Source organism: Neophocaena asiaeorientalis, unplaced genomic scaffold, assembly GCF_003031525.2.
Source record: "Neophocaena asiaeorientalis asiaeorientalis breed wild unplaced genomic scaffold, Neophocaena_asiaeorientalis_V1.1 scaffold640, whole genome shotgun sequence".
NCBI classification, from domain to species: domain Eukaryota; kingdom Metazoa; phylum Chordata; class Mammalia; order Artiodactyla; family Phocoenidae; genus Neophocaena; species Neophocaena asiaeorientalis.
Genome location: NW_020173035.1, coordinates 264,645 through 292,521, shown reverse-complemented (window position 1 = coordinate 292,521; position 27,877 = coordinate 264,645). Strand labels below are relative to the sequence as shown.

At 35.3% G+C, this 27,877-nt stretch overlaps 1 protein-coding gene across 1 annotated transcript in view; it reads left to right on the top strand.

Moving 5' to 3' along the window:
* The window catches only part of LOC112398091 (dystrophin-like), a gene marked incomplete at its 3' end in the record, with an annotated part of 381,538 nt that overhangs the window by 158,372 nt on the left and 195,289 nt on the right, over nt 1–27,877 (top strand). The window contains exon 2 of the mRNA XM_024742485.1: nt 11,889–11,950. Within this exon, the coding sequence (XP_024598253.1) occupies nt 11,889–11,950 (62 nt within the window). The remainder of the gene's footprint in view (nt 1–11,888; nt 11,951–27,877) is intronic.

Here is a 27,877-nt window from a genome sequence, read left to right as displayed (position 1 = left end):
AATACAAATCTCTCTATTTTAAATGAGGATGTTATATATACTGCTATTGTGTATTTTATTCTATAGGACACATTTACAATTTACCTGCTACGTTAGTCAGCATTATTCTAGGATATTGCTCTGTAAAAAGAAAAAAAATCTAAATCCCTGTGACTTACAAGAACAGACATTTATTTCTTATTCCCGTGTCTGCTTCAGTCTTTGTATTGGATTCACGTCAGTTCCATGTATGTATCTCCTTTTGGGAACATAGTCTACATGAGGCAGGATTTCCATTGGCAAAGGGAAGAATTGCCAAGAGGAGTGAAAATACATCATGATTCTTTAGTCCCTAGCTCAGAACTGATATGCTGTCGGGTATGCCCATGTTTCATTGGTCAGGTCAAAACACATGACAAGGCCCACATCGGTGAGGTGGAAAGTATAATCCACCAAGGGTGATTTATGGCAAGCAGGGAAAGGGAAAAATGAATCATGAACAAATAATCCGATCTACCTACCTGCTCACAAACTTTTAATGCAATTAAATACATAGTTAGGAATAATAATTATATTGACTCCTATTTTATACTATATTTTTGCTTAAGAGACTACACTTAATGCTTTACAGGATACTTTGTCAAAAAAAAAAAAAACAGCTAAGAGTTTGTTACTGTGGTTATTTACTTTTAACAGACTAGAAAACTGAGGCTTCGTGTTGCTTGAGATGCCTAAGACGAAGCTAGTACACAACCAAGTCAAGTAATTTAGCTCCAATACCCATATGGGTTAGTTTGCATTACTCAAAAAGCTGACTCAAACAAGTACTAGTGCAGGTGGTTCATTTGAGAAATGATCCCCAGTATCATAAGGGAGGGATAGGCAAAGTGAGTGAGGGAAAGGAGAACAGACAGTAGAGGGGCCACTGTGGGCCATTCTGAGTTCAATGTCCTGTGTAACCCTTGAGGAACCTGAGAGAACATGGCCAACAATTGGTCTACTGGGGTTTTATCCATAGATTTCTGTCCCTCATTTACTGAGGATTGCACCTGGAGGAATTAAATCTCTGTCACTTCTGCGCTGCCCTGCAGATGGGCTTACCAAATTCTCCTAGAATGGGGAAAAGCCCTAATGCCAAGATGCAGAGAGATGCGAATGCTTGAGGTGGGAAATCTTCAGTATCCACAGAATCTGTTCACAGTGACAGGTAGATTCAGGGTTGGGCCAAGAAAATAAAGCGTGAGACACGAGCTATATCTACTCTACCATTTTCTTAACCTTTATAGTGCAAGTTTAGCAGATGTACCTTGTGATTTAAATATCCCTTCGTAATGCACCCAAAAAAGGACTCTGTGTTTGAGCCTTTGTCTGTTTGTAACATACGTCACTGATACAGACATTTGGAGCTGACTGTTGTGCACATTTGGCTGATTGCTTTCTTTTTTATTTGAAAAGAACTATTTTACAATCCTTTAAGATAGGTAAATATATACCATAGAATAGTGTATTTTTTAATTTTCTAGTAGATAGGTTACTTTAAAACTGACTAGGCTGAGAGCAGGTATCTAGTTAGTGATTCTGCCACAGTACCCAAATATTTAATTTCACCTCTAAATTACATAAGAGACCTTGATCTATTTTGATTTATTCTGCCATAATTAGTCCGTGATTATTTTTAACAAAAATAAGTGATCTTTTTCATGACACACTACTAAAGTATATTTTAAGTCTGCATACCAATTAATAGTAACTTATTTTTACCCACAGAAAGTCTACACCCACGTATTTGTGTTCAAACAAGATGAGCTATTTGAACTCACTTTGTAAATTATAATGCACCACAGAGTTATTCATTATTCCCATTATTGTTAAACAAATTTCATTCTTCTGGTCATGAGAAGGTATAATTTATACTAATACAATTTCATATTCTTTCTTTATCTTTCAAATCAAGAAGACTCTAATTGCTGCACACTTGTAAATACTATAAAAATCTTACTAATTGTTAACGTGACTCCCACCTAGAAATTGTGTCTGTTTTACAAGATAATATAATTTATACAGATAGCCCACAGGAAGTAGTGGTATAACCAGGAATAAAGTTTTATAGGTTTTCTCTCTGTATTTTTTCTTTAAGTTTTCATTATTAATACGTCTGTCACATTTCATCTTCACAATTCTGTACCAGTGTTTTTATTCTCATGGTACAGATGGATGTGATGAGACACAGACAGGTTAAGAAACTTGTCTAAGGTTACAGCTAGTGAGAAGTGGAGCTGGGGTTTGAAGCCAGGCTACTTGCTGCTGGAGCAAATGTGTTTAACCACTGACCTATGCTGTAGCTGAGACATATTCTTGGTGTCAGCATGGAATTTGAAGGGAACAAGAATGAACAATTTGCACCACCTACCACATGGCACTCCCTTTTCTAACTCATGCCACTTAGTACCTTTTCATACACTCTTGGAGTTCTGATTTTCTCTTCAATTTGAATATGATACTTCTACCTCATTGTTATTAGGCCTATTTCATGATAACTTCTATAACCATCATCAACATGTTTCTACAATTCTTGCATTGGGTTTTCAATATATATGGTGTTACTGGTTATTTTTATGAATATGCAGTTGTGTGATTATGTAAGGTTCTGGCCATAACTGCAGTTTGCTAATATAGCATAAATTTTATGATTAAATGCCAGGGGATGGGAAGGAACTTTTATGTGATATGAGCTGACACAGCTGTTCAAATTATTATCTGGATCTATCAACTCCCTACAATAAGAAGAGGTTGACCTACATGAGAAAGAAGTAACATTTACAGAAGAGGTAAAGGGTCAGACAGGTCATCCATAGCATCTTACTTTGTATTAGAAGCCACAACAGTCAAGATGAAGTAAAGGGCCATTTCATCATACTCCAGAATGAAATTCACCCAGAAAAATCAAGGCATATTTTTTGCAATAAATATTCTCTATCTCTATTATTCATTCTACATTGTGATGAAAATAAGTGCTTCAATCCAAATACCAAATTTTGAGAGAAGATATTGAAAAGTGATTTTATACCTAGTGGGTGTGCAATGAATTTTTTTGGAAATGAATTGATGATTAAGACAGAAAGTTTATAATTAACAGAGCAGTTTGAGCAAAGTGGAGGGAAAGAACATTGGCTCGAGACTCATTAGTTGTGGGATTTAATTATGGAATAATTAATCATTTGATTTAGTCAACCAATTCTTATTAAGTACGTATTTGTGCTTGAAGATACCGTATTGAGTGCCAGGAATTACAAAGACAATAATAGTCCTCCCATCTAAGTGTGGTCACATATAGGGGGTGATAGGTGGTATGTGAGGTGCTTTATAGAAGAGAGTAAAGTATTTGTGTGTGTGTATACACACACACGCACACACACCCATATACTAATGATACAGTTTGAAAAATGCTAAAGTGTGTGTATATATCAGAAGAATTGATTGATGACTTCTGTCAAGGACATAATTTGAACTTGATCTTAAGTTCACATTTGAACTTGACATTTGAACTTGATCTTAAGAGTGAGAGTTCTCAGGTCACATTCCAGTGAGTGCATGAACAAGGGACCGCACGTGAGAAAGTGTGTGCCTTATTCATGGAGACATTTGGCTTGTGTGGCTAGGGTAGACCTGGTAGGTATGTGTACCGAGGGGTAAGGGGTATGTGTGAGTGCCAACAGGCATGACAGATACTAAGTTTAGAAAAGCATTTGGAGTCAAATCGTGAAGCCCCTTATGTCTGGCTTTTAACCTCAGGGCAAGCATTTTTCAAACTTGCATAGTAACTCAAGAGTTACTTATTTCGTTACTAGATGGATGACGGGGCCATTAATTGGCAGGAGGAGTAGGATACATGAATTTATTTGGGAAGATGAATGATATTGTTAAGGTACCTGCAGGACATCTAAGTGGAGGTATAAACTAGAGTCAGCTATGTCAGTGTGAAGATCAGGACATTAATCAAAATGAAAAATATAGCTTTAGGTATCTTCAGTGTCAACATACAGTGGTGGTTAGGGAGGGAGAGGAAGTTTCTTTGCTTAGGAAGAATAAGCATAATAGACCAAGGCAAGAAGATACAAAGGATAGCTAGAACCCTTGGAGAATGCCAACATTTCTGGGATGAAAGGCGAACAAATCAGTGAAACAGATTACAAGACAGCCCTTGTGTTGGAAGGAGAACCAGGAATCAGTGATATTCCAGAAGATCAGAAAGCTTGTGCACTCTTTCTAGTAATATCATTTACTATAGGGGCTTCAGTTACTACATGCCGGTTGGCTTGTAACTCCCACATTTTTTTTTTACATCTTTATTAGAGTATAATTGCTTTACAATGGTGTGTTAGTTTCTGCTTTATAACAAAGTGAATCAGTTATACATATACATATGCCCCCATATCTCTTCCCTCTGCGTCTCCCTCCCTCCCACCCTCCCTATCCCACTCCTCTAGGTGGTCACAAAGCACCGAGCTGATCTCCCTGTGCTATGCGGCTGCTTCCCACTAGCTATCTACCTTACATTTGGTAGTGTATTTATGTCCATGCCTCTCTCTCGCTTTGTCACAGCTTACCCTTCCCCCTCCCCATATCCTCAAGTCCATTCTCTAGTAGGTCTGTGTCTTTATTTCTGTCTTACCCCTAGGTTCTTCATGACATTTTTTTTCCCCTTAAATTCCATATATATGAACTCCCACATTTTATTTTCAACTCAGATTTATCTCTTGCACTTCAGGCTCCTGTATCAAACTACCTACTACCCATATCCTTCTTGTCTCAAAACACTCCAAACTCAATATTTCCCAATTCTTTCCATTCCTCACTATATATACAGACCCAGGGCTCTTCTTCCTGAGATCTCTAGACTCCAATTTGAGTAATATGATTGGCTCTACCTCTCCCCATTTCGCTACCTCCACACTAATTAATAGTTAGTTCTTATCAGTAATACCTATTAAATACATCTTGCCTGCATTTACCTCTCTCCAGTCCCATCACCAATACAGACCATCATCACTTCTCACATGGATTTCAGTTATAACCAGCTAATTGGTCTCGTTTCCAGGAACCTCTTGCAATATATTGTCCATACTGTGAAATCCATTTCTAAAAACAAACCTATATTGCCCCTCCCCTAATTAAAATTCTGGTTTGGTTTCTAACTGCCGTCTAGCTACAGTTTAAGGCTCTTTATAATTAGGCTGATGATTATTTCTTGTTTTTTAAGAGTCATCTCTGCCACTTTTGTCCTTCTCTATCTCTAGTTCTGTGAAAGGACCATGTTCTGTCTCTCACATACTGATAGTTGCACCTGCTCTTTTTACTGTCTGGAGTTCTTTTCCACCTTGTCTGCTTCTGTACTCTTGACTACCATTCAGAACTCAGCTAAGGTGTCATTTCATCAAGGAAGCACTGAGTTTCTCAGGTTAGTTCCCTTCCTATAGGCTTATGAGGAAACCCTGTATTTTCTCTATTGGGGAACTTAACTGTGTATCTACTGTCTATTCATTTTAGGGTATGTTTCTCTCACTGTGCTATAAGGCCAAAAGTGTAGGAACTTTATCTTTTACACAGTTGAATTTCTACCACCTAGTAGATATCAGTATGTATTTCTTGCTTGAAGTAATAGTCGTAAAGAGGAAAGTTATGTAATAGTTTCCTATTAATGCTATAAAAATCACCACAAATTTAGTGGCTTAAAATAATACAAATTTATAATCGAACAGTTCTTCAGAACTTCAGGTCAGAAGTTTGAAATTGGCCTCAGTGGGCTAAAATTAAGGGCCAGCAGAGCTGTGTGCCTTCTGGAGGCTCCTGGGGAGAATCTCTTTCCTTGTCTTTTCCATTTTCTAGAGGCTGTCCACATTCTTTAGCTCATGGCCCTCTTCCTCCATCTTCAAAACCAGCAACATTGGGCCAAGTCCTTCTCATTCTGCCATCTCTCTGATTCGCCCCCTTGGGCCTCCCTCTTGCCCTTTCAAGGACACTTGCAATTACAATGGGCCCACCCAGATAACCCAGGATAATCTCCCTATCCAAAATGAGCTGATTAGCACATCTAATTCCATCTGCAACTGTAATTCTCTTTGCCTTAACAAAGAGTTTTAAAATAATTTAAATTTAACCTATTTTAAAACAAGTTTTAATAAAACTTATTCACAGATTCTGGGGATTGGATGTGGACATCTTCGGGGGACCATTATTCTCTCTACCACAGGTTAACAGAATGAATATCTGCAGAGAAGAAAAATGAGAAGAGGTCTGAAAAGTAAATTTGGTCTTCGTTAACTTAAGAACACCTTTATTGAGCTCTACTGTGTAACACTTTCAATGCTTAGTGCTGGAAAGACAGTTATAACCCAGACAGTCACTGTCTTGGAAATTAGAAAGGGTATAGGTGATGTTATTAAGAAAAACTTTTATAGGATGATGAGCAGTGAAAACTGTATTACACTGACTGTCCAGTGAGTGGGAAATGAGGAAACCTCTTTGACACTGTTTTTCCCTTCTTTATACAGTAATTTAATTAGTTTAGACCTCCTCATTGTAAAATGATCATGAATATCACCTTCGGCCCTAGCATTCTATAATCCTATGATCAAAAGCTATTACTCAGATATAATGGAAGCATTTTTCATGTCATTTTCCATTCTACTCTTCTCCACTTTGCATTGCCATTTTGTAGCATTATTAACATGGTAAATCCACTTTCTAAATATGTCCTGAGTTTGGAGCCTTCCTTCATAATGTTCCACAGTATCACATAATCCTATCTAATGTTTACCATTAGTCTTCCGTGTTTCACATTTCTTTTTTTCTCATTTTTGGTGGAAGCAGAGAATGGACTGACCCTAATTAACTCTTACACATTACTTAATAGTTTGTTCTTTAAGGTGAAATAAACTCATATCCCTTCGTTTTTCTTCCCTATGTATATTTGTAAACTGTTTTCAACTTTAATATTTCCTTCTCCTCCTAAACATATTTTCTGGGTAACTTAAGTGATGAGAATCTTCAGTTAACATATTAACTAGCACCCAACGAAATGACATTTTTTAAAACCTTTTTCCTGCACAGATTGTTATTAACTGCCCTGTGTAATGAGGATAATTCTTGGTGTTCTTAGAACTAGGTGGGGGTTTTTTTCCCCATTTTTAAATACTTTCACTCATGTTGCCTTATGTGATAGTATATAAGGGGTCATATCACGGAGACTTCCCGTGATCTCACTACCAACCCCCTTTGTAATTTCATCCCATGCTGTCCTCTTCTTCACATTTTAGAGTGCAAGAAAACTGAATTGTGTATAATGAAGAGCATGCTCTTTTGGTTTCTTACCTCCCTGCCTTTGCTCTTGCTATCTCCTCAGAAAGATTCATCTTTCCCTTTGCACCTTTTTTCTTTCCTTATTTTTGCTCATCTTTCTAGATTAAACCTAGCCATCACCTTCCAGAAAATGTCTTCCCTAACATCCATGCGGCTACATATCCCTTTCTTTGTGCTCCCATAGTACCCTTTGAACATATGTATCCTTAATTATATAAAATGTTTAATATTTACCCATGATATGTCTATTTTCTACTATACCGTGAACTTTGGTAAAGATGAGTCTTGTTTATCTTCTGGGTAATTAGTACAGTGACGAGCATATACTAAGCATTCTGTATACAATTGTTCTATAAATTATTGCATAAATAAATGATTTCATTACATCTTAACAACAGCTCCATGAGTTAAAAGGCAATTAATACCCTCATTTCACAGATAAAGGCCACCATTCTAATAAGTCCTGCAATGTAACTTGAGGCCTATTGCCCTGATTTCATGTTCTCTCAGTTTGCCCATATCATTTTTGTGCAGTACCTCGCTCTTGTGAATCATTAATATCCCAATTTAATTATCCCACATTTATAGGGGGTTGAGGGTCTCAGGAATATAAAAATTAATAACAGGGCAAAAGGTTTTTGCACTAATCTTAGAAAATATGAAGGACCAGATTTATTGAATAAAAAATTACTTTATTAGAAAGGGTTAATTGATTCTGAGATGAAATACAGTTTTTATGTATGGCAGAAAGGGAATTTTATACGGCGTTCCCCACAGAGAGAATAAAATAAAATGTTCCTCACTTTTTGCAAGTTATGAAGTAGTAGTTCTTCACTCTTTGATATCTCCAGGGAACGGTTTTCAAGTAAATTTATCTAAGAGAGATTTTTCTTCCTTGCTTCTCACATTGTTATACTCAGGCATATTTTTATTAGTAAAAGAAAATCAGTCATAAACAAACCCTCGAGGAAATGAAATAGAATATGTGCTTCTTGAAATGATTAAACAGGAGTTCATAGATAATCACTTCCTAATAAAACAGATTTCACTTTATTCTTTTCTCATTCTCTTTGTTGATGATTTCACATTAATATTTTTTACTATAGACTGTGTGTCGACAGCAACATATATTTTATTAAAGTATTGAAATAGTCTCTATAAGCTTGATAACAATTTATATATATATAGGTTTATGTGTATCAATTTTAGAGTAACTATGGATATATAGCTGATCATGTTTAAATGATCAAATTTTAAGTCATTTGAGAAGTTACAGTAGAAATAGATTCAAATATATAAAAGTATAAACTTTTAGCATAGTATAAATGAAACAAAAATTGAAAAAAAAATAGGACCACTTGGGAACATATATTCATTCATTGACTATGAGTAAGTAGCTTAATTTACAATAGTGATTCTTAACTTGGATTTCATGGTAATAGGAATCTTTTGCAGGGAGGTCATACATAAAACTGTATGTAAATATGTCTGTATAGGCATTTATTTCTGTAGAAAATGATCATTATTTTTATCAGATGATCAGATGGAGTCCATGTCTTGAAATGTTTAAAAACTACTAATTTATGACCTCATTCCAATTAATTTATCAAGTGTTCAAGATACATGAGCAGAAGATACAAACTTTTTATGTTTTTTTAAACGTAAAAAGTATGTTTCTACTTTTGTATTTTGACAAAAGTAGAAACATACAGAATAAATAAATGTATAAATTGTGTTCTATTTCAGTAGTAATCAAACAGATTCAAATTGAAACAAGCATCAGCTCTCTCCTTGTATCTAATAAAACAGCATTTGTCTGAAAATACAAGCAAAAAACTTCTTCTCAACAGCATAACCTCGTTCTTTCTGGTACCACTAAAAATTGGTATGACCATTGGGAAAGCAATATGACAATATTTAGTAAAAGCCATAAAAGTTTCCATAACGTTGACCCAGTAATTTCTTCTAAGGCTATTACATAGCAGAAGCTGAAAAGGAATGCGTAAAGATGTTCATTATGATGGAATCTCTAATACCAAACAAAATGAAAGTGCAGCGCATGTGATATTTATGATAAAATAAGTGAAAAAAAGGCAGAATATTACTGTGGCTAAGTAAAATACATGTTTTGGGGGATTGTAATGTACAGACACAAAACTTCTGGTGATTTTTTGTATGTTAAAATATTTTCGGGGCTTCCCTGGTGGCGCAGTGGTTGGGAGTCCGCCTGCCAATGCAGGGGATGCGGGTTCGTGCCCTGGTCCGGGGGGATCCCACATGCCGCGGAGCGGCTGGGCCCGTGAGCCATGACCGCTGAGCCTGCGCGTCCGGAACCTGTGCTCCGCAGCGGGAGAGGCTGCAACAGTGTAAAAAAAAAAAAAAAAAAAAAAAATTTCATCATATTAATATATGACAAAAAGCAAAACACCAAATATTAATTAGCAAGTATAGGAGCATTATTATATAAAATATTAACTAACAAATCATCCGGCATCATAAAGAAGGTTCAATTTTCACTTCTGGATAAATCCATGCAGACATGCAGGTTGTGCACTATAAAATTCCAGGATGTCATTCACATAGGTTACAGTGTAATGGAACCCCCTGGGTTGTTCAAAATAGAGGCTCTAAATTCATGGTTATTTTGTATTTGTGGTAGTATGTTCACCTTTTGTGACTCTGATCACCTTCTAGCATTCCATATTATCTATGCAGTTACAATGTAAACTGGTCACTGTGAAAAGCCGTGGACTTTGATTCAAATAATCTATAGCAAGGTCATCTCTGTCACTTATCAGCTTTATTCCCTCTGAGCCTGTATTTTCTTCAGGTATAAAATGGTAAATTACATATGGATTGATTGAGATGATATATGTAAAACAGCTTTGTGAATAAGGTAATAATAAATGTTATATCTTATAATAAAATATTAATATTTGTCATGTTAAAGAAAATAAATATTTCTATACTAAAATAAAACATTAGCAGGTAATTCATTGAAGGCACATTTTCCTTGCACTGAAAGCAAAAGAGGTATGAGAGGACGTTTAGTGAAGGTGTTTATATGATGAAGCTCACATCTAGTGCCATTTACACAGCAGATACATAATATTTTGCACATAATGTTAAGGTTTCCCTTCTGCCTTCAAGGCCTATCTAAAACTTGTTCTTTGTACATATAATCAAAAACAATAAAAATATTGCTTTACTACCCACTTTTCATTTAAAAGCTTCTGGAACAAATCTCTTCAAAATGTCCTCCTATTCAGCTTTTGGTGAAGATGATTGGGTATGTTTTAGAAACCTCTGAATGAATGCTTTCAGATAACTCGTTTACTCTCCCATGCCTGACAGATAGGATATGTATGCACATGTAAGAAAAAATAAGGGGAGTTGCAAATAAGGTTATTAACTTTTAGGAATATATGTGTATGTCATTGAGAAATAGATGTACAGACCAGTCTTCCTATAGAGCAAGTCAGTGAAAATGGTTAAATCTTGACCATCTGAACTTCTGTTTATTTTTTATTATCTTTATACGAAGGATAGTCTTGAATTTATGGAACTAATATTCAAAAGAGGCTAGATTAGGTTTGAAAACTAGTAGTATCTATTTTTATTTATTCACACTTGTCAACAAAGACTTCTATGTTATAGCTATCATGTATCCTATACTGTATGGATAATGTTGATATTTGACCATACATAGTAGCTTGTGGGAGTAACACAAATAAGAAAGAAGTATTTTGTGATGCTAGATGACATTTTCTCATCTGAGAAAACAGTGTTAGGTTTATTATTTTCCCACTGTTATCTCTTATATTGCTTAAGAGTATCTACTTATGGATTAATAATATGCTTTAAAGATAAACAGATATCTTAATGCATAGATACATTTGTCATAGGAAAGTGATTGTTTACTGTATATCTTCTGTTTTCAGAAGCATTGGAGATTTACTACTGAAGAGTAATATGAGAGCAAATGAGGTTATTTTATGAGGGCATTTCAATAAGGGTTCTTTTGACCCATGTAAATAAAATATGAAATCTCTCAATTTTAAATCTCTCTCACATGCACTCGTTTATTCAACATTGACCAATATGGTTGCATTTGCCGTAATTTAAAGATAGGCTTCAGCATCAAAGAAGCATTTTAATAAATCAAGATTGATGATTTTCCTGTCCATTTGGCTCAATACTAACTTCCAGCTTTGGAAAAAAGAGATAATTTTTAGAAGCATGAATTCTGCAAAGCTCTTTTGGGGTACAGAGATAACTAAGCCATGCTCCTGATCATCAGGAAACCTCTCCTATAATGGGAAGAGGCTATGTTAGCAGCCTGTGTTAGAGTATGTAGGTATTACAAAGGAGGGGAAAATAATTTCCTCATGGACTGGGGAGAGGGGCAGGAGGAAAAGCTCAGGCATAGTTCTTCAGAAGAAATAACAGACAAATGCATAATAACGGAAAGTTATTTTGGTTGTAAAATATAAGTGATATCCAGAGTTGCTTTTTAGCTCTTTATATATATATATTTTTTTACATTGTAGATGAAAGAGAAGATGTTCAAAAGAAAACATTCACAAAATGGATAAATGCACAATTTTCTAAGGTAAGGACATTTTATTGCTCCTCTGTTAATGTGTGATGCTGAATTTTCAAAATGAACTGTGTATCTGTGCAATTTAAATGCCCATATTGTTTTTTCTCATAGTCTTTTTACTTTAGCTGTGCAAATCTGGGAATATTATATTGACTTTTAATTAAGGAAGAAGCAGCAGAATACATGGTAAAAAGAAATTATTTAATTTGATAAAATGTATCTTTGGTTCTTCTTGATAATGTGAGTTTCTTTAACAACATCAGTCATCAGAGGATTTTTAACAGCATTCTTCCATCAAGTAGCTAGTATATGTCATGCACTAGAAGAAGATATGAGGAATTTTTATTGTTCTGAAAATGATTATTCTCTTGGTCGTTCTTGATGTTTACAAAGTTCAAGAAAATCTGATAGGCTATTTGGCCTCTATCACTTAGAGCATGTGTGAAGTAATTTAAGATTATAAGTTGGTTCTCTTTTTCTGTAAGCATCAATCCATACTCTTAATATTTATTTATTTTGCAAATGCAACTAATTCATGATCAATAACACAATTCTAGATAATTTTTATATGAACACAGTGAAATATTCTTACCTTAAGAGTGCAATATTAAGGAGGTTTATGTGGATTTCAAGGTTAGAGAGACTTAATTTATATTTAATAATTTTGGATTTGGGTAAATCAGTCAAATGCTTTGTAAGTCAGTTTCCTCATCCTTCTATTGTGTATTTTCATTCTATGTGGTATTTGATAGCAGAATATTGCCAGGTGCTCTTTAGTGTATTGGCAAGAAGTAAAGTTACTGAATTTTAACTAATCAAATTTCATTTATATTTACTTACTGAGTTAATTAATAAAGTGCTATTACAGAACTTTAAGCAAACATAGGAATGAAACACATGTTTTTAAAATCTCAACTTTTTTTAACTAAGTGGGGCAGAATTAATAAAAAAGAATAAATTATAACAACACAAATGAAGAAGAATAAATGAAAAACAAACTCGGAAATACTTAGGATAGGAATTCATAATTCTCAGAAGATTTATTGGTTGTGTGTATATGGTTTAACTGCTATATCTAGTAGCCTCATTAAATTTTTCTTAATTTCAGAACTTTGTAGCAGACCATAGATAAAAGCTTTCAAAGAAATCTACCAACAAATCAGAATTGTAAAGAGAGTTTTTCATAATAATAATTTAACATAATACTGTCTTTGAATTAAACCAATGAGTTATTTTAGTAAGGTGTGTAAACATGATAAACACTTGTGAATTCTCATTCCCACAGATCTAAATAGATCATCACCCTCTATACATGGACATTTCCAAGTGTTGTTTACCACAATTTATGTGCTAATATACAAACAGTAGTTTGATACCCTATCTTCTATGAATACATTGTGGGCACTGTCTTAGAGCAATTTTTCCTTACCCTAATGATCACCCCTATTTTAAAAGCTGTGGAATAATCATATGCATGAGTGCATTTACTGTTTTTTCCTCAACTTTCCCCCACCGCCGCCGCAATTCAACTCCCACTTATTTCATTTATTTTTAAGTGTTCTCCCTAAACCTATTACAGTTGGATCAAGAGAGTCACCATTCTTTCAAACACCGAAGTTGCATATTTAGGCACACCCGAGGTATCAGGAATATAAAGAAATATTTATAAAGACAGAGGGAAAATATTTAGAGATAAAATTTATATGTGTGTATATGTGTTGATTTTTCATTTAGAGACCTGAAAAATATATTTTCCATGTTACCTAATTTTTTTCTTGTCAAGACTTCAGGTACATGACTAAATTTTATCTAGATGCTTTCGAAGATAATGAGCAGAGAAAGCTGATTGATTCAGTTTAAGCCACTTGGTGATATCAAAAGATAAACATAACTGTGAGATATGTCATTTGACGTGTATTTATTTCATCACTACATGGAATTGAGCAGAAGTCAAGGCCTGTAGGAGGCACCAAGTTAGTTTAAGTTGAATCTTCTGATCTCATGCAACGTGCATATTTGGGAGATGTTGAATAATTGCTAAATGGAGTAGCACTAAGTAGTCTGTGGGTGGTCAGAGAAAGCAGTACTCTGAGTTAGAGTGAATCCAGAAACCTTTACGAGGAGAGTTCTACTGATTGAGAGACCCTAAAGGAAGGAGCATCAAAGAGCAAGACACTCCAGGCTGAGAAAATGGGAACCCATTGAAGTCAGGAATGTGTGTTTTCTTTATAACCCCATTGATCATTACTAGTGCACTAAATAAATATTGTATAATACATACATTTTGGTTCAGTAGTACAGATAATTAAATATGTGCTAAATTTAAGAAAAGTGGAAAGTTCTGAATGAAAAAGAGGATGTTGAGGATGGCTTTAAAAAAAGAGAGAAAAGGCAATGAAAAATTATCATCTGTCTCTGTGGTAAACTGGACAAAGAGAAACACATACCACAACAATAAAAATGAATATGATGAGGTAAAAAGGTTTATCAGTGAGGCATATATACACACACACTTTTGTGTAATATTTATAAAGTACCGGGATACAGCAAAGTAAGTTTCTTGTTATTTTGTAAAGCTACATAAGGGATAGTTTAAGGAGAAAATATGATTAAATATAGCCTTATCATTTTGTGTCATTTGAAGCTTAATGTATCTTTGTGGTAAATCCAACTGATTTTTCACTTTCCCAGTACCATTTTAAAATAGGCCGTATCTGTTTTTCAAAATAAGTCTTCTATTAACCTTCGATTCCAAAAATTTTACTAGAATGTGATTTATCACATCTATTCCATAAAGAAAAGCAAGCTATATTTATCTCCATATAAACACAAAGCCATTGCTAGGTAAGATTAATTCAAGGTAAATATTCTCTTGTTGTAATTTATAGCTATTTTATAATCCTAAAAAAATGTTTAGTGTTTACTGTACCACAAATATAATTTACATTATAAAAATCTTGCTCATTCACACAGGTTCATTCAAAGAAGCATTTAAGGAAAGTACACTTTTGAAATCATGACCAACAATAGTTTTGTCATAAAACCTGCTTGATGTTTGTGTTAGAGAAAAAGCCATTTGTGGGAAAAAATATTTACTACTAGATCAATTGAAAGATTTAAACTGTCTCCCAATGAGTTATGTGATGGTTTTGATCCTACTCTGGATTTAGTGATTAACTTTATTTCCATCCTCTAACTTCACTTTCTCTAATTCTTCCAAAAGTGGTAGACAACTTTATATTTGACTTAGATGAAGTGGAAATGTGTAATTGGTTTTGTCTGTGAACTTTTCAAGGGCTCATGATATGATAATGTCTTCACTGATACACATGTTATGTCTTCGTTGCAGCAATCTATTGGGTTGGCCAGAAAGTTCGTTGGGTTTTAAGTAAAAATAAAAGACATTTTTCATTTTCACCAAGAACTTTATTGAATGACATATTCATTAACTGAATGAACTTTTTGGCCAACCCAGTATATGCCCATACCTAAAAGACTGGGCATACCCTCTCACAATAACAATAACATGAGACGGAATTAACTGCTGAAGTAACATACTTTTGCCAAGAATTCGCCATAATTTATGTTCTAGCCAGCATAATGAGCACAGTATAATACAGATTAACACTAAAATTGTGAGTCAGTAAACAAGGCTTCTTTACACAGCTCTGTACCATAGAGACTTAGGAGAACATGTATTTATATTTCGTTATCTTGCCACACTCTATGCCAATCCATGCTCTCAGTACACACACACACACACACGCACACGCACGTGCACACAAACACGCAGGCATACACAGAAAGCATGTCATATGTTTAAAGTTAAATGAACAGTTTCATTATATAAATGGAAGATATTGGAACATAGGAGCAAAACATTGTTTCAGTGCAAGAGGTAACAATATGTATGTACCTTTCCCCTGTGTCAGTTCTAAATGTATATGTAACTAACAAATTTATGTATAACCACCATACAAGGTGCCTGAGTATCAGTAATAGAGCAGAGCTGTTGTGTCATGGAAGGTTCACCATAGATATAAACAGACCCAGACAGCTATGTCCCTGGCTTCCTGTTTCTCCCTACTATTTGGTATCAGAAAGAATTAGGTCACTAGGGGGATGAAAGGCAGTGAGCTAGGTCTCTGGATCATGATAATAAGCCTATATAAGGCTTTGGTAACACTTGAATTATTTGCTACAGTTGTTTTGGAGAGATGAACATTGGTACAGGAAACTACAGAAATCCTCATTTCGGAAACAGTGAAGATTAGGAACTTTTTGTTCCTGTATATCCTCACATTAATAACGATATTGAGTTATGCTTTTATGGTTAGTTGCTGCACTGACCTCATAAGATAAGTATTCAGGATGAGCTAAATGAAATTTAGGTGGCTTGCTCAAGGTAAATGGAAGAGATGAAGCTGGAACCCAGGAAACTGGAGTCTAAACCCCATGACATTTCCATATCTGTTGCTGTTGTGACAACTGTTCCACCTACAAAATGCTGCATTTTTCTTGGGACACATCACACAATTGATAGGTTTTATGAGAAGTGAAGAAGGATTTTGAGTTCATTGAAAACTTTAGAACAGAAGATATTTAATGTTTGCAACACCAACAGAGACTTTAACCTACCTTTGAATGTTTAATAACCCTAAAACTCAACCATTGTTGAGGAAGACTTTTAATTCTTTCCGAACGATTTTTAATACATTAAATGTTAATACTTTTACATTCTAGATTTTGGTGAGTGACGTAATCTAATTTTCAGTATCATCATGTAAGTTGTGAACACTGTTATTTATTAATATTAATTTTATTTCCACCAGTCATAAGCAAATTATTCTGTGTAAGAGACAATTTAAATATTCATTTAAAATACTTTGATGAGAAATACAAAATATTGCTTTATGGGCATGTGGGCTCCCTGACATCTATACTAGATGTTAAGATGACTTCTAGAATGATGTGTTTGTGTTTGCAATTGAGATAATTATGCTAATGGCCTAGTCCACTGAGGACCATTCCCTTGAATGTTTTCCTGAATCTAATCTTTGCAAAGTACCCAAGTAACAAAGGATATCATTCAGTTAGTGAAAGGAAAATTGGATTGTGATAGGTCTCACTGTTTTCAATGAAAGACAAATAATTTATTGTTTATATTGCAGATCTTACTTACAAATACGTTGTTCTTTATCAAGCCACTGTTACTGAGCTCTTAATAATTCTAGCTAGTTTTAGAGGGTATACGTGTTTTGCTCTATGTTCTGAAATATGAGAGAAATGGAATTGTTAATTGCAGTACCTGTGTAATGTGGAGTGATCTCAGTGGCAAGCATGTGCAGCTGGCAAATGTAAATATTTACCAATGAGCATGATTGTTGCTAGCAAAAAACAATTCTCTGTAGCTGATAGGCAGATGCATTAGTTATGTGATGTATTCTGTCTTAGGGCCCTATATAACTTTCTAGCAAAACAACATATATTGACTTTAGTGATTTATTTTCATTTTGGGAAGAACAGCTGGCACTCTAGTACTGTCCCACTGGAGCATTATGGTTGCTAAAATAACCTTTCAACATTCAACGGATATCTATTGAGTGCCAACTCTGTGGCAGGCATATTACTGTACCCTGAAAAAGGCACAATAAACATGATTTTTCTTCTCTAGGAGATTATCATCTGAAGGAAGAAACAATGATATAAACAAATAATTAAAATGAAATTTGGCCCTTAATATAATAGAAGTGCCATGGGAACATAGAAGGAAGAATGACTGATTGCTTGGAGAGAAGGACAGCTTTTTGAAAAGAGGTGACATTTAATCTGAGGTTGTCCACACAAAGACAATTTAAAGAAAGGTGAAGGCAACAAAAATTGCATGTGGAAGTATGGAATGCTTCAAGAAGTTTGGCCTGTCAGGTGACAAGTGACCAAGGAGATTGTGTGAGTGGAGAATGCAGGCTGTGAGAGAGAACACGATGCCATTCCTGAGTAATTGTATTGTTGCCGGGGCCAGTTGGGCCAAGAATGAGTATCGGTTTAATCATGTTAATATTCAACTTCTGGTTGAAAAATATGTAGTTCTACAACAGTAGGCAGTGATAGAGCAATTAGACTGCCCTCCCACCACCAATCCTTCCTGCAAAATTGAATCTGAAGCCTAGACTTTACACTTAGGGAATAGACATCTGGATCTAAAATGAAAATGTAAGTGGGTTACATTTTTTTGTAGAGTTGTTCGATATCACACACACTCATCAGCGCACTGCATCGGAATCACCTAGAGGGCTTGTTAAAACATAGATTACTAGAACCCACCACCAGAGTTTTCAATTCTGTAGGTCTATGGGGGGCCCCAAGAACTTTGGTTTTTTAACAAGTTCTCAGTTAGAACATGTTCCTGTTATTAAAATTACCTACAGTGATTATGTCAGACAGTGAATAGATATTTTTAAAATTACATCTGTGTATTACGTTCCTATCCTTTATAAACAATCATTTGTATTGAAGGAAACATGCTTTGACAGCAATACCCTGTTTTAGGTCAGTCTCAACCTATCAATAATGATGCTATTGGCTGGGAATGCTGGGGACCCTCACCTGGTCCCTTAGCACCTGTGGGAGCCTCCACAGACAATCCTTGAGTAGAGTCAATATTGTGGCTGGACTGGCTCTTGTGGTTCTTTATTATGATTTCAAGAGGCATCTCAGCAACAACCATCAGGGAACTTTGAAAAAAAACAAGGTTTATTGTTCAGAAGTCCTGGAGGTTACAAGGCATGCCTGGGACCACGCAGTGACATCACAGGTAGAGAGAGGGAGAACCTGGGGTTCTGCCTTTATTAGGGTCGAGGGGGGGGATACCTAGGGTTTTGTGGGTTCACTCTTTATTGGTGAATTTAAAACATAAGAGCAGGAATTAAAGCGCTGGAAGAGAAAAGCATCCTGTCAATCAAACTGTCAGTTATCTAACTCAACCAGGGCTTTCTAAAAGGTGGAACTTGCATGGATGAGGCAGCCTGGCTCTTTATCTAGTTATGTAGCTGGTAATGTGCTTATTCCAGATGATGTCTTTGAAGTGGATCCCTTGGCAATTAAAAGCTTAATGTCAGGCACTTACATTATGATGAAAAAAACTAATTTTCAGGTGCTTACACTACACACACATAGTCTACATTCACCAACTTATTGTTTATTGAGATATATTATATATCAGGTGCTCTAGGTTTTTGAACATGACACTAAGGAGACGTGCTAATGCTACTGGTACAGGGACCACAACTCTGGGAACAACCGCTATAGAATATCAGTAATTTAATAGGGTCCGTAGTAGGGAATGTTTAAGGAAACCTCATCTAGGATTTTGATGAATCCTCAAGGGGGAATGATCTTTCTCCTTCTCCAGTTGAGAATCACTATACTTGATTTAAGTTGTGGTCTATCTTGAGGGATCTTTATTCAATAATAGAATTGGGCTGGTATTAAAAGACTCAAAACCTACTAATCAGATATTTTATATATATTGTATATATATGTATATTACCTGTATTTAGTCTTATAATACTCTTTTTATGTTACAAGTCTCAAAAATATATATCTGATTGGCATAGATATCTGAGACAGGTAGATAGATAGAATATTTTTTTTAAAAACTATGTTCTGTAAGCAGGTAGGTGATAAGGAAAGCAATTAATATAATTGAGCTCAATGTTCTGGAAAAAAATAGGCTATCCAGGCATACTGTCAACTGTATCTCCTCATTTTCTTTCACTGCAATTATTTCATGGGCAACAATATGTTTTTCTTACTAATATAAAGTTTCCAATGGATATACAGTGTCTTACGATCTCTCTTTTGTTCATTACTTGGCTTCTACAAAGAATTTTATTTTAGTGGTATTCTGAGGCTCTTTCTCTGTGCTCCATTAAGGGGTGATGTTTTGGACTTTACCTGGGTTCCTTTGGCCTCCTAGAATTTTCTATCCAATTATGATCATGGTAACCAGAACACAAAGAGTTAAGACCAAATCTAACAGTAATTTATTGATACAAGTTCAGCTGTAGAAATCTCTCTTGTAATGCAGCTAGAGGCAGATTTGTAAAGTTCATGCACAATAAAAGGCAGAGTATGGTTTTAAAAAGTCCTTTGCCTAATCTTATTCTAATTTAAGCCCTAATTTCACTATCTCAATTCTATGTACAAAGAGAAGTAACAGTAAAGGTAGACAATAGGTGATCAGTAAATAAGCGATCACTTTCAGCCTTGTCCAGAATTGTGGCCAGCTGATGGATGGAGACAAGCAGACCCGTTAATTAGAAATGTGAGTGAAACCACCCCATGGTTTAATATTAGTTGTCATTTAATGAGAACAAATGAGAGTTATGGATGAATTTGCTAAAAGTTTTCTTCTTTGATTTAGCTCACCTGGCACCTAGAAAACCAGTCTTTTCAAAATACATGGTCAATGGATGGTACTTTTTGTAAGAACTGGTCCTGCTATTAAAATTATCTGCAACTATTATGTCAGTCAGAGAATAAATATTTTGAATATTATGCCTCTGCATTAAGCTTGTATCCTTCATAAATAATAATTTATATTTAAGAAAACATATTTTTATAGAAATACACATAAAGTCTACATTCATTAACTTATTATTTATTGAGCACGTATGACATGTCAGGTGCTCTAGGTTTTTGAACACAGCATTAAAGAGAAAAAGTCCCTTTAGTTATAGGGCTCTATGAACCAGATGAGCTAAACTAAACAAGGAAACATTTAGCAAACTATTTGACATTCTCTGTATTTATTTGTCAACTTGTTTTCTCTCTATATACCTGGAATATAGAATTTTGGATGGTGATTGGTACTAAAAGGAAAAATAAAGCAGGATGAGGAAAGGCTAAGAATAGGGTGGGTTGCTATTTTCCATAGTGGATCCTGGGAAGACCTCTCTGAAGAGACATATAAGAAACTGGAAGGAAGGAAGAGAATGCATCATTCAGATGTCATGGAGAAGAAAGTTCCAGGCGGAAGGAAGAACATGTATAAAAGTCCTGAGGAGGGAGGGAATGTGTGTGTGTTCGAGGGGCAGCAGGGTGGCTGGAGTAGAGTGACTAGGGGAGAGTGCTGTGAGCTGAAGTGGTATTAGGGGGATAAATCAGGTAGGGCCTAATTGACCATTGTGAAGGCATTGGCTTCTACATTATGGTAGATTAGGAGGCTGAGAATTTTAAGCAGTGGCTAGAAGCAAGGTAAGTTATACTGTAGGATGTATAGGTAGAAGTGAGAGGTGAACTAGAGGCTAGTGTAATAATCCAGGTTGGGTGTGTGTGTGGAGCTAGGACTTGGTTGGTAGCCATGGACCTGGGGAGAAATGACCATAGTTTGGATACATTTTGAAAGTACAGATAACAGGATTTGCTGATGGACTAGATATGAAGATTGAGAGAGTGGAGAAAAACAATTTTAGCCTGAACGTAAGGAAGGGTCGGATGGCTGTTTACTAGGATAAAAAAAGACTATTGAAGGAGAGGGTTTGGTGGGAAAATACAGGTAAATTTCCCATGAGAAATCATGAAAAAGAATTTTAGTTTTAGTATGTTTTCATGGAAAGAGTATTTTCAGCTCCTGAAAGTTACGTCAAGGTTGGAAGGAAGGAAGGGAGGAAAGAAGGAAGGGAGGGAAGGAGGGAGGGAGGGGGGGGAGAAAGGAAAGGAAAGGGAAGGAAGAGAAAGAGAAAGGAGGGAGGAAGGTAGGAAGTTATCTCAATTTTCCGAAAAAAATGAGAGAAGATACATTCATACACACAATGATAGTGGTACTTTGTATATGTAATCCAGTACAATTGCATTGGAGTTAACTTGATCTTTACCTCTCCTGTGACCTAGTGTGGATGACCATACATCAGTGGAGACAGCTTTGATTTACCTCTGGTTTCTTTCTTCATAGCATTTACTATGTTAAACCATTATTGACTGCATTATAATTATTATTTACATATATTTTACATCCATCTATTAACTGAACTCCTTTAGGGTCTGAACCTTGACTCAGTCATCACTATATACTCAGCCTAGAGCATACACCCTGATGTACAGTGATACTCAATACATATTTGTTGAATGGATGGAATGAATGGCGATTAGGAAGGAAGGGAGAAAGGATTTGAAAACAATGTTGGTCATACCATCCATTATCTCAGTCCTTTCTTCTGTCAACACTTTCTCTTTCATCTTCTTTCATGTCCTCAAACATCACCTCTACCCAGGACCTAAAATTGGGCTTGACACTTTGGAAGCACTGAGAAAATGATTTTTGAGTATGCAAACTTCCAATTATGCATCTGTAACATTGAGTTTAAGATCCACATTTCCAAGCACTTCCTGAACCTTTCCACCAAGCCATGGCAAAATCCTGATATGACGCCTGGATGATATAAATGGGGATGACCCGGTTGGATAGATGGAAACAACAAGGTTTAGTTAGTGATTGGAAAAGGGGAGCAAGGAATTAATCTGATGGGTGCAAGGTATTTTTTCGGGGCACTAGGCAGATATAGATACCACAAATTGGGAGAGGAACTGAGAGAAAAAGGAGAAGAGAGCCACTTTGGAGGGTTGTTGATCACTTTGGTTTTAGATATTGAAATATTTGGTTTAATGCGGTTATGAGGCATTCAGGAAATCTGTATGAGGACAAGTACTAGATTCAGAAGCCTGAGTTTTAACTCCCAGTTCACCACTTAGTGTGTGTAAACTTGAGTAAATTATTAAACCTTTCTAAGCCTCAACTTCCCCATCAAATATATATTTAAAAGATTAAAAGAAGTTCTGCATGCAGAGCACATGGAATTATACCTGGCATCTGGTAAACTTTCAATAAGTGGTATATAATATCGTTTATATTCTTGTGAGGGCAAGAAGAATTGAATCCCTCTGAGAAGAATGCTTGAGGCTGGCATTTGTCTGACAGGCTTTTATTTTCCTAAGTGGGGTATGAGAGCTGATGGATTTTGGTTACATGTTTTGCTTAATGGGGTATGGGAATTGAAAGAATTTAACAAGAGATGTGTGGGGAAAAAATATCAGGTTTGAAAACACAGCTTAAACTTCGTTAGGATTGGTGACTAGAGAAATAGATGAGGCACCTCAGGTAAAGCATGTGGCCATGAATGAAGTACTGGGTAACAAATATATTTACAGTGTAAGTCAAAGAAAAAGAGACAGAGAAGAGCAGAGAGCATCAGAACAAGGTGTGATTATCATTGTCAGAGGCCCAAGGAGTTAAAGTTAAGATGAGAACTCAAGCCTGCTGTTATACATGACACCTTTTAGAATGCTTGTTCTTGACCCTGATGTGCAGCTACTCTCCAAAGACCTCTCTCTAGTATTCTGTGTTTGACACCTAGTGCCATAGATCCTGTTCGTCATCTTTCTTGGTGTACTCTCTGGCTTTTAGCAGAGCATAACCTCTGGTAGCTTCCTGAGAAAAGGCTCAAGGGAGGTAATTTTTTTGACATATTATGTCATAAAATATTTTATTCTATTCTTCCTTTTTTGCTTACTTTTCTGTATCCTCGTGATCTTGTTTCAGAAAATGGAGTCACTTCTCTTTTACTTTCTCTAGATTTTCAATATAATTCTCCCACAATACTCTTCTGCTTCTTGTATTGTTCATATCTTCTATGGTCCTGCTTTCTTGTTCATTTATTGTTTGTTTTATTTTGAGGAACTCTTTTACTTTCAAAGTCATTCTTCAAATTATCTAGTGATCTTAACTTTTTGTTTACATTTAAGTGTGAGATACTGATATTTGATAAAGTAAAATACCCTTTCCTGATAAAAATACTGAGTGTAAAAAGGAATCATTGGATACTCTTGCTAGCATGTTATACTATGTATATACAGTTTAGTCCAGTTGTCAGCATATTACTTAATGAGGACACATTCTATGAATTCTGACCAAAGACAAAGTTACAGTAATGTTCAGCTATCTTCACTACTGCTTAACATTGTGTTGGGAGTATTAGCCATCACAACCAGATGAAATAAACCAATTCAAGGCAGATCAGTTGAAAGAAGAGGTAGCAGTGTCCCAATTTGCAGATATGACTGTTTACCCAAAAAGCCACAAAGAAACAATAACATTAACAAACCCAAACACCAATACAAACAGTAAAATAATTCAGTAAGTTAGCAGAATATAAAATTTACATGCAAAATCAGTAGACTTCATGGTAACGAGCTGGAAGATTTTATGGATCAGACATACCCATTTACAACACTAGAGACAAGAAACAAATTTAATAAGAAATTTTCAAAATCTATATTTAAAACTCTCCTGGAAGACACGAAAGAAAATTAAAGGGAAAGACCTACTTTGTTCCTAAAAGCATGACTTAACATCATAAAAGTATCTATTGTTTTTAAGTTAATGAATAAATTAAATGACATTCCTATATAAGTAATATTTTTTTCTGGACTTAGATAAGCTGATCCTAAAGTTTATATAGAAAAATACATGTTTGTGGGCACCATACCTTTAACTTCTCCCAGCTGTTGGGGAGAAGTATCTGCAAAATAGCTCAAAGATATTGTTCTGTATATCCCTTGTCAGGGGGAGGGGGGGAAACCCGACCAGGACCCTGCCCCAAGGCTGCACTGTTGTTTCTTTTGACTGTTCCTCCCTTGTCTCTGCTCCCTTCCCTTCCCTAATTAGCATCTATTTGTTGGAACTCAGGGAGGGTCATGGAGGCTGAATGAAACCTATTTCCAGTAATCAAGAAATGGGGGACACAGAAAGCCTTTGTGCCCAGGAACCCCACAGGGTCCTGATTGGTATCAATGCTTATAGATTTATACCTTTTTAAAAGTTATTTTCCTCTTGTTTTATAAGCAGGCTTCTGATAATTTTTTAAAATATATTTACACAATCATACTGATATATTTTTTCTGATATTGAAGGAGAAATATATGTATTTAGCAAAAATGAATGTTGGCTTAGGTTTTCTCTAATGGTCCCTCCAGGAATCTGGACCATTGTTTGTCACCACAAAGGATGAAAATGTTTGATTGTAATATGCCAGTTTTCAAGTAAAATTGATTTTGTTTCTACCTTTTAAGAATGAAGGCAAATATATTTTTATTTCATTAATAATATTGCTTGCATTTTCTAGACCTTTCCCTAAAAGCACATATTTAATTTTCCTGAGTTGTTTTGGTTACAGATTCTCCTGACTATTTTTAAATTTTCAGCTTTTATTTGTCCACCTCCAGTATTCTGAACTGCTGAGTTTCATCATAGCTGTGATATGAAAAGGGCTAATTCCCTAAAGTCTCTTTTAAAAATTGCCTTTTACTCTTTAACCTGCTATAGAGTTTATGTAGAATGATGGAACCATTTCACAGAGTCACTCCTGTGAATATTTGCCTTGCACATGGTAGATAATAAATATTTCATTGAACAAAAAAAAGAGAATGAAGGCAAAGCAGAATGTCTTGTATTACTGATTTTATTATAATAACTGACTTGAAGAATTAAATACAATTTTGGAGTGTCAGCAATATTCTCTTGATGTTTAGGTATGCCTCACTATATACTATGCACATATATTCTGAAAGAAGAAGTTCAAATGAAGATTGCTTCTAATAATATTCTAAATGAGCTGTTTAAGTAGTATATATTGGTAGTAGACATAGGGAATTTATTCAGATCCTATATATAAGGCATTTCAATATATCCCTGAGGATCAAACCTGTTGTCTAACTCAGTCAACCACTAGTTTGGATTAAAAACAACAATTTAGATATCATTAAGTATATTGCCTAATAGTCAAAGATCCTAAACAATGACATTATATGAATATTTCTTTTAGTGTATTTTCTATTTCATCTTAGTTGTAGGTTAGCGAATCAGCAGTCTCACGTTATAAAACAAATATTACCAACATACTAAACAAGTCCTAACTTTCTTCCATTAAAATATGTAAAATCACAAAGATTTTGTTCTTCATGGATAACAGCATTTGCTGTTTGTTGTCTCTGCTTGATGAGGAAGTCATTTTCCTTATCTTGTTCATTTTCAGGATTCCTGGTGGCAGAGGTCTATGACAATTTTTTTCCCATATGTTTTCGAGAAAAAAATCACAGATATTATGGTCTATCTATGTTGGACTTGGTAATTTGCTTACTACACTTTTACCTTCTGAATAGAAAAAAAAACAATGGATTTGAGATTGTTGAGAAGGGGAAATTTTCCCTCTCTGCCCCTTTTGAGTTCTTGTAGCTGGACTAATAATAAAATTGACACAAGACAGATAAACAGGAGAAAAATAAACAAATTTAATTCATGCACATAGAGGTCTCATAAAAATGGGACCTAACAAGTGGTCAAAGCAGGCAGCTTTTGTACTTTTTTGATTAAGAAATAATAAATTTGAAAGGAATTGATAGGACATAGAAACTTAGGGTTGGGTGCTTAATTAGTAAGGAATTTAAGTAAAGTTTGGACTTGGGTAGTAAATTAGTAAAAAAGTAATAAGATTGGTTTGTACATGTTCCTTGTCTCTGGTAATAAGGGTGTCCTTCTATCTCCCAGTACAAGGAGGGCACCTTTCATAACAGAGATTTATTTCCTGCTTTCAGGAGACAGAGAGGAGAGGAGGGTCAAGTGTCCTTCCTGCATCACCTGTTTCTTAAGTAACTTTAATTCAAAATAATCAATATGACATTAAGGCATATTTTGGGACAGACTGCCCTGGGTTTCCAACAAGATGTACATGTCTAGGTGCTAGAATCAACGCTGCAATTTGCAAAGCATTTTACTTCTTGGGTGTGAAGAGAACCAAAACATGAATGAGTAGGCAATATTATTTTGTTAAAAAATGAATTAGAAGGATTGGTGGGGGGGCAAAAAAAGGAATGCTACTTTTTTTCACAATTTTTTTACAATAAATTTTATTAGTAGTAAAATATAACATTGATACCCCTGTTTTTAAAAAATATATGAATAATAAATGTTTTAAAGAGAACTAAAGAGATATTGAGGAAACTCTTTTAGATGAGGTAAGATAGGAAGGAGAACAATGATTAAAATATCAGGCAAAAAAGTCCTATGAGAAACGTCAGAAGAATTGGAGTTGTTTAGTCAAAGTAGAAAATAAGTGGTACCTTACTCATATTCATAATTTGAACCCTTTGATTTTGTTTTAATTCCATTTTTAATGAGCCAGATTTTTATTAGGTTTTACATGCATGCAGAATTACTATTATATAGGAAAGAATTGGTTGAACACAAGAAAGTCTCTGACAGTAATATACAACGGAAGGAAATTGCAAGGAAGCCTTCTACATTTTCTCTACAAAAGAAAAAAATAGCCTGAGAACTCTGTATGTCTAAGCCCGTTGAATAATAATAGGAAATGGAGGATGGTTTATAAGTAGTTTTCATTATTTATAAAAGGCTGAAAAAAGCATATATTTTCCAGCAATATGTCCACATAGTCACACTTAAATTTCTCCTAACCCTGAGAGTCCCTGTTTCACAACCATCATCACTGTCACGGAACCCCTGGGCAATTCACTGGCATTGCCAAAATGCCATAGCCCTTGAAGTCCAAGGAATGAGACACAGGAGTCTTTTAACATTTCACAACTCTGTGTGCTCATTTTTCCTAATAGACAGAACCCAGCATCTGTGGTTCTTTAAGCACCATTCAGAAAGTCACATTATAATCAATCCTCCTGCTTGTCCTGGCAGGGATTCCATTCTGAGCACAAAAAATCTTGTCATATAATTCAGTTTCTAGATCAGGTAGCACATCCCCCCCGCCTTATTTGTATCATGGAGTGATGTGACACTGTCGGGGAGGAAAAATAATTTTCCCTTTACCCTTCTAGGTTCTTGGCTGAGACCCTCCTGTAATAAAAAAG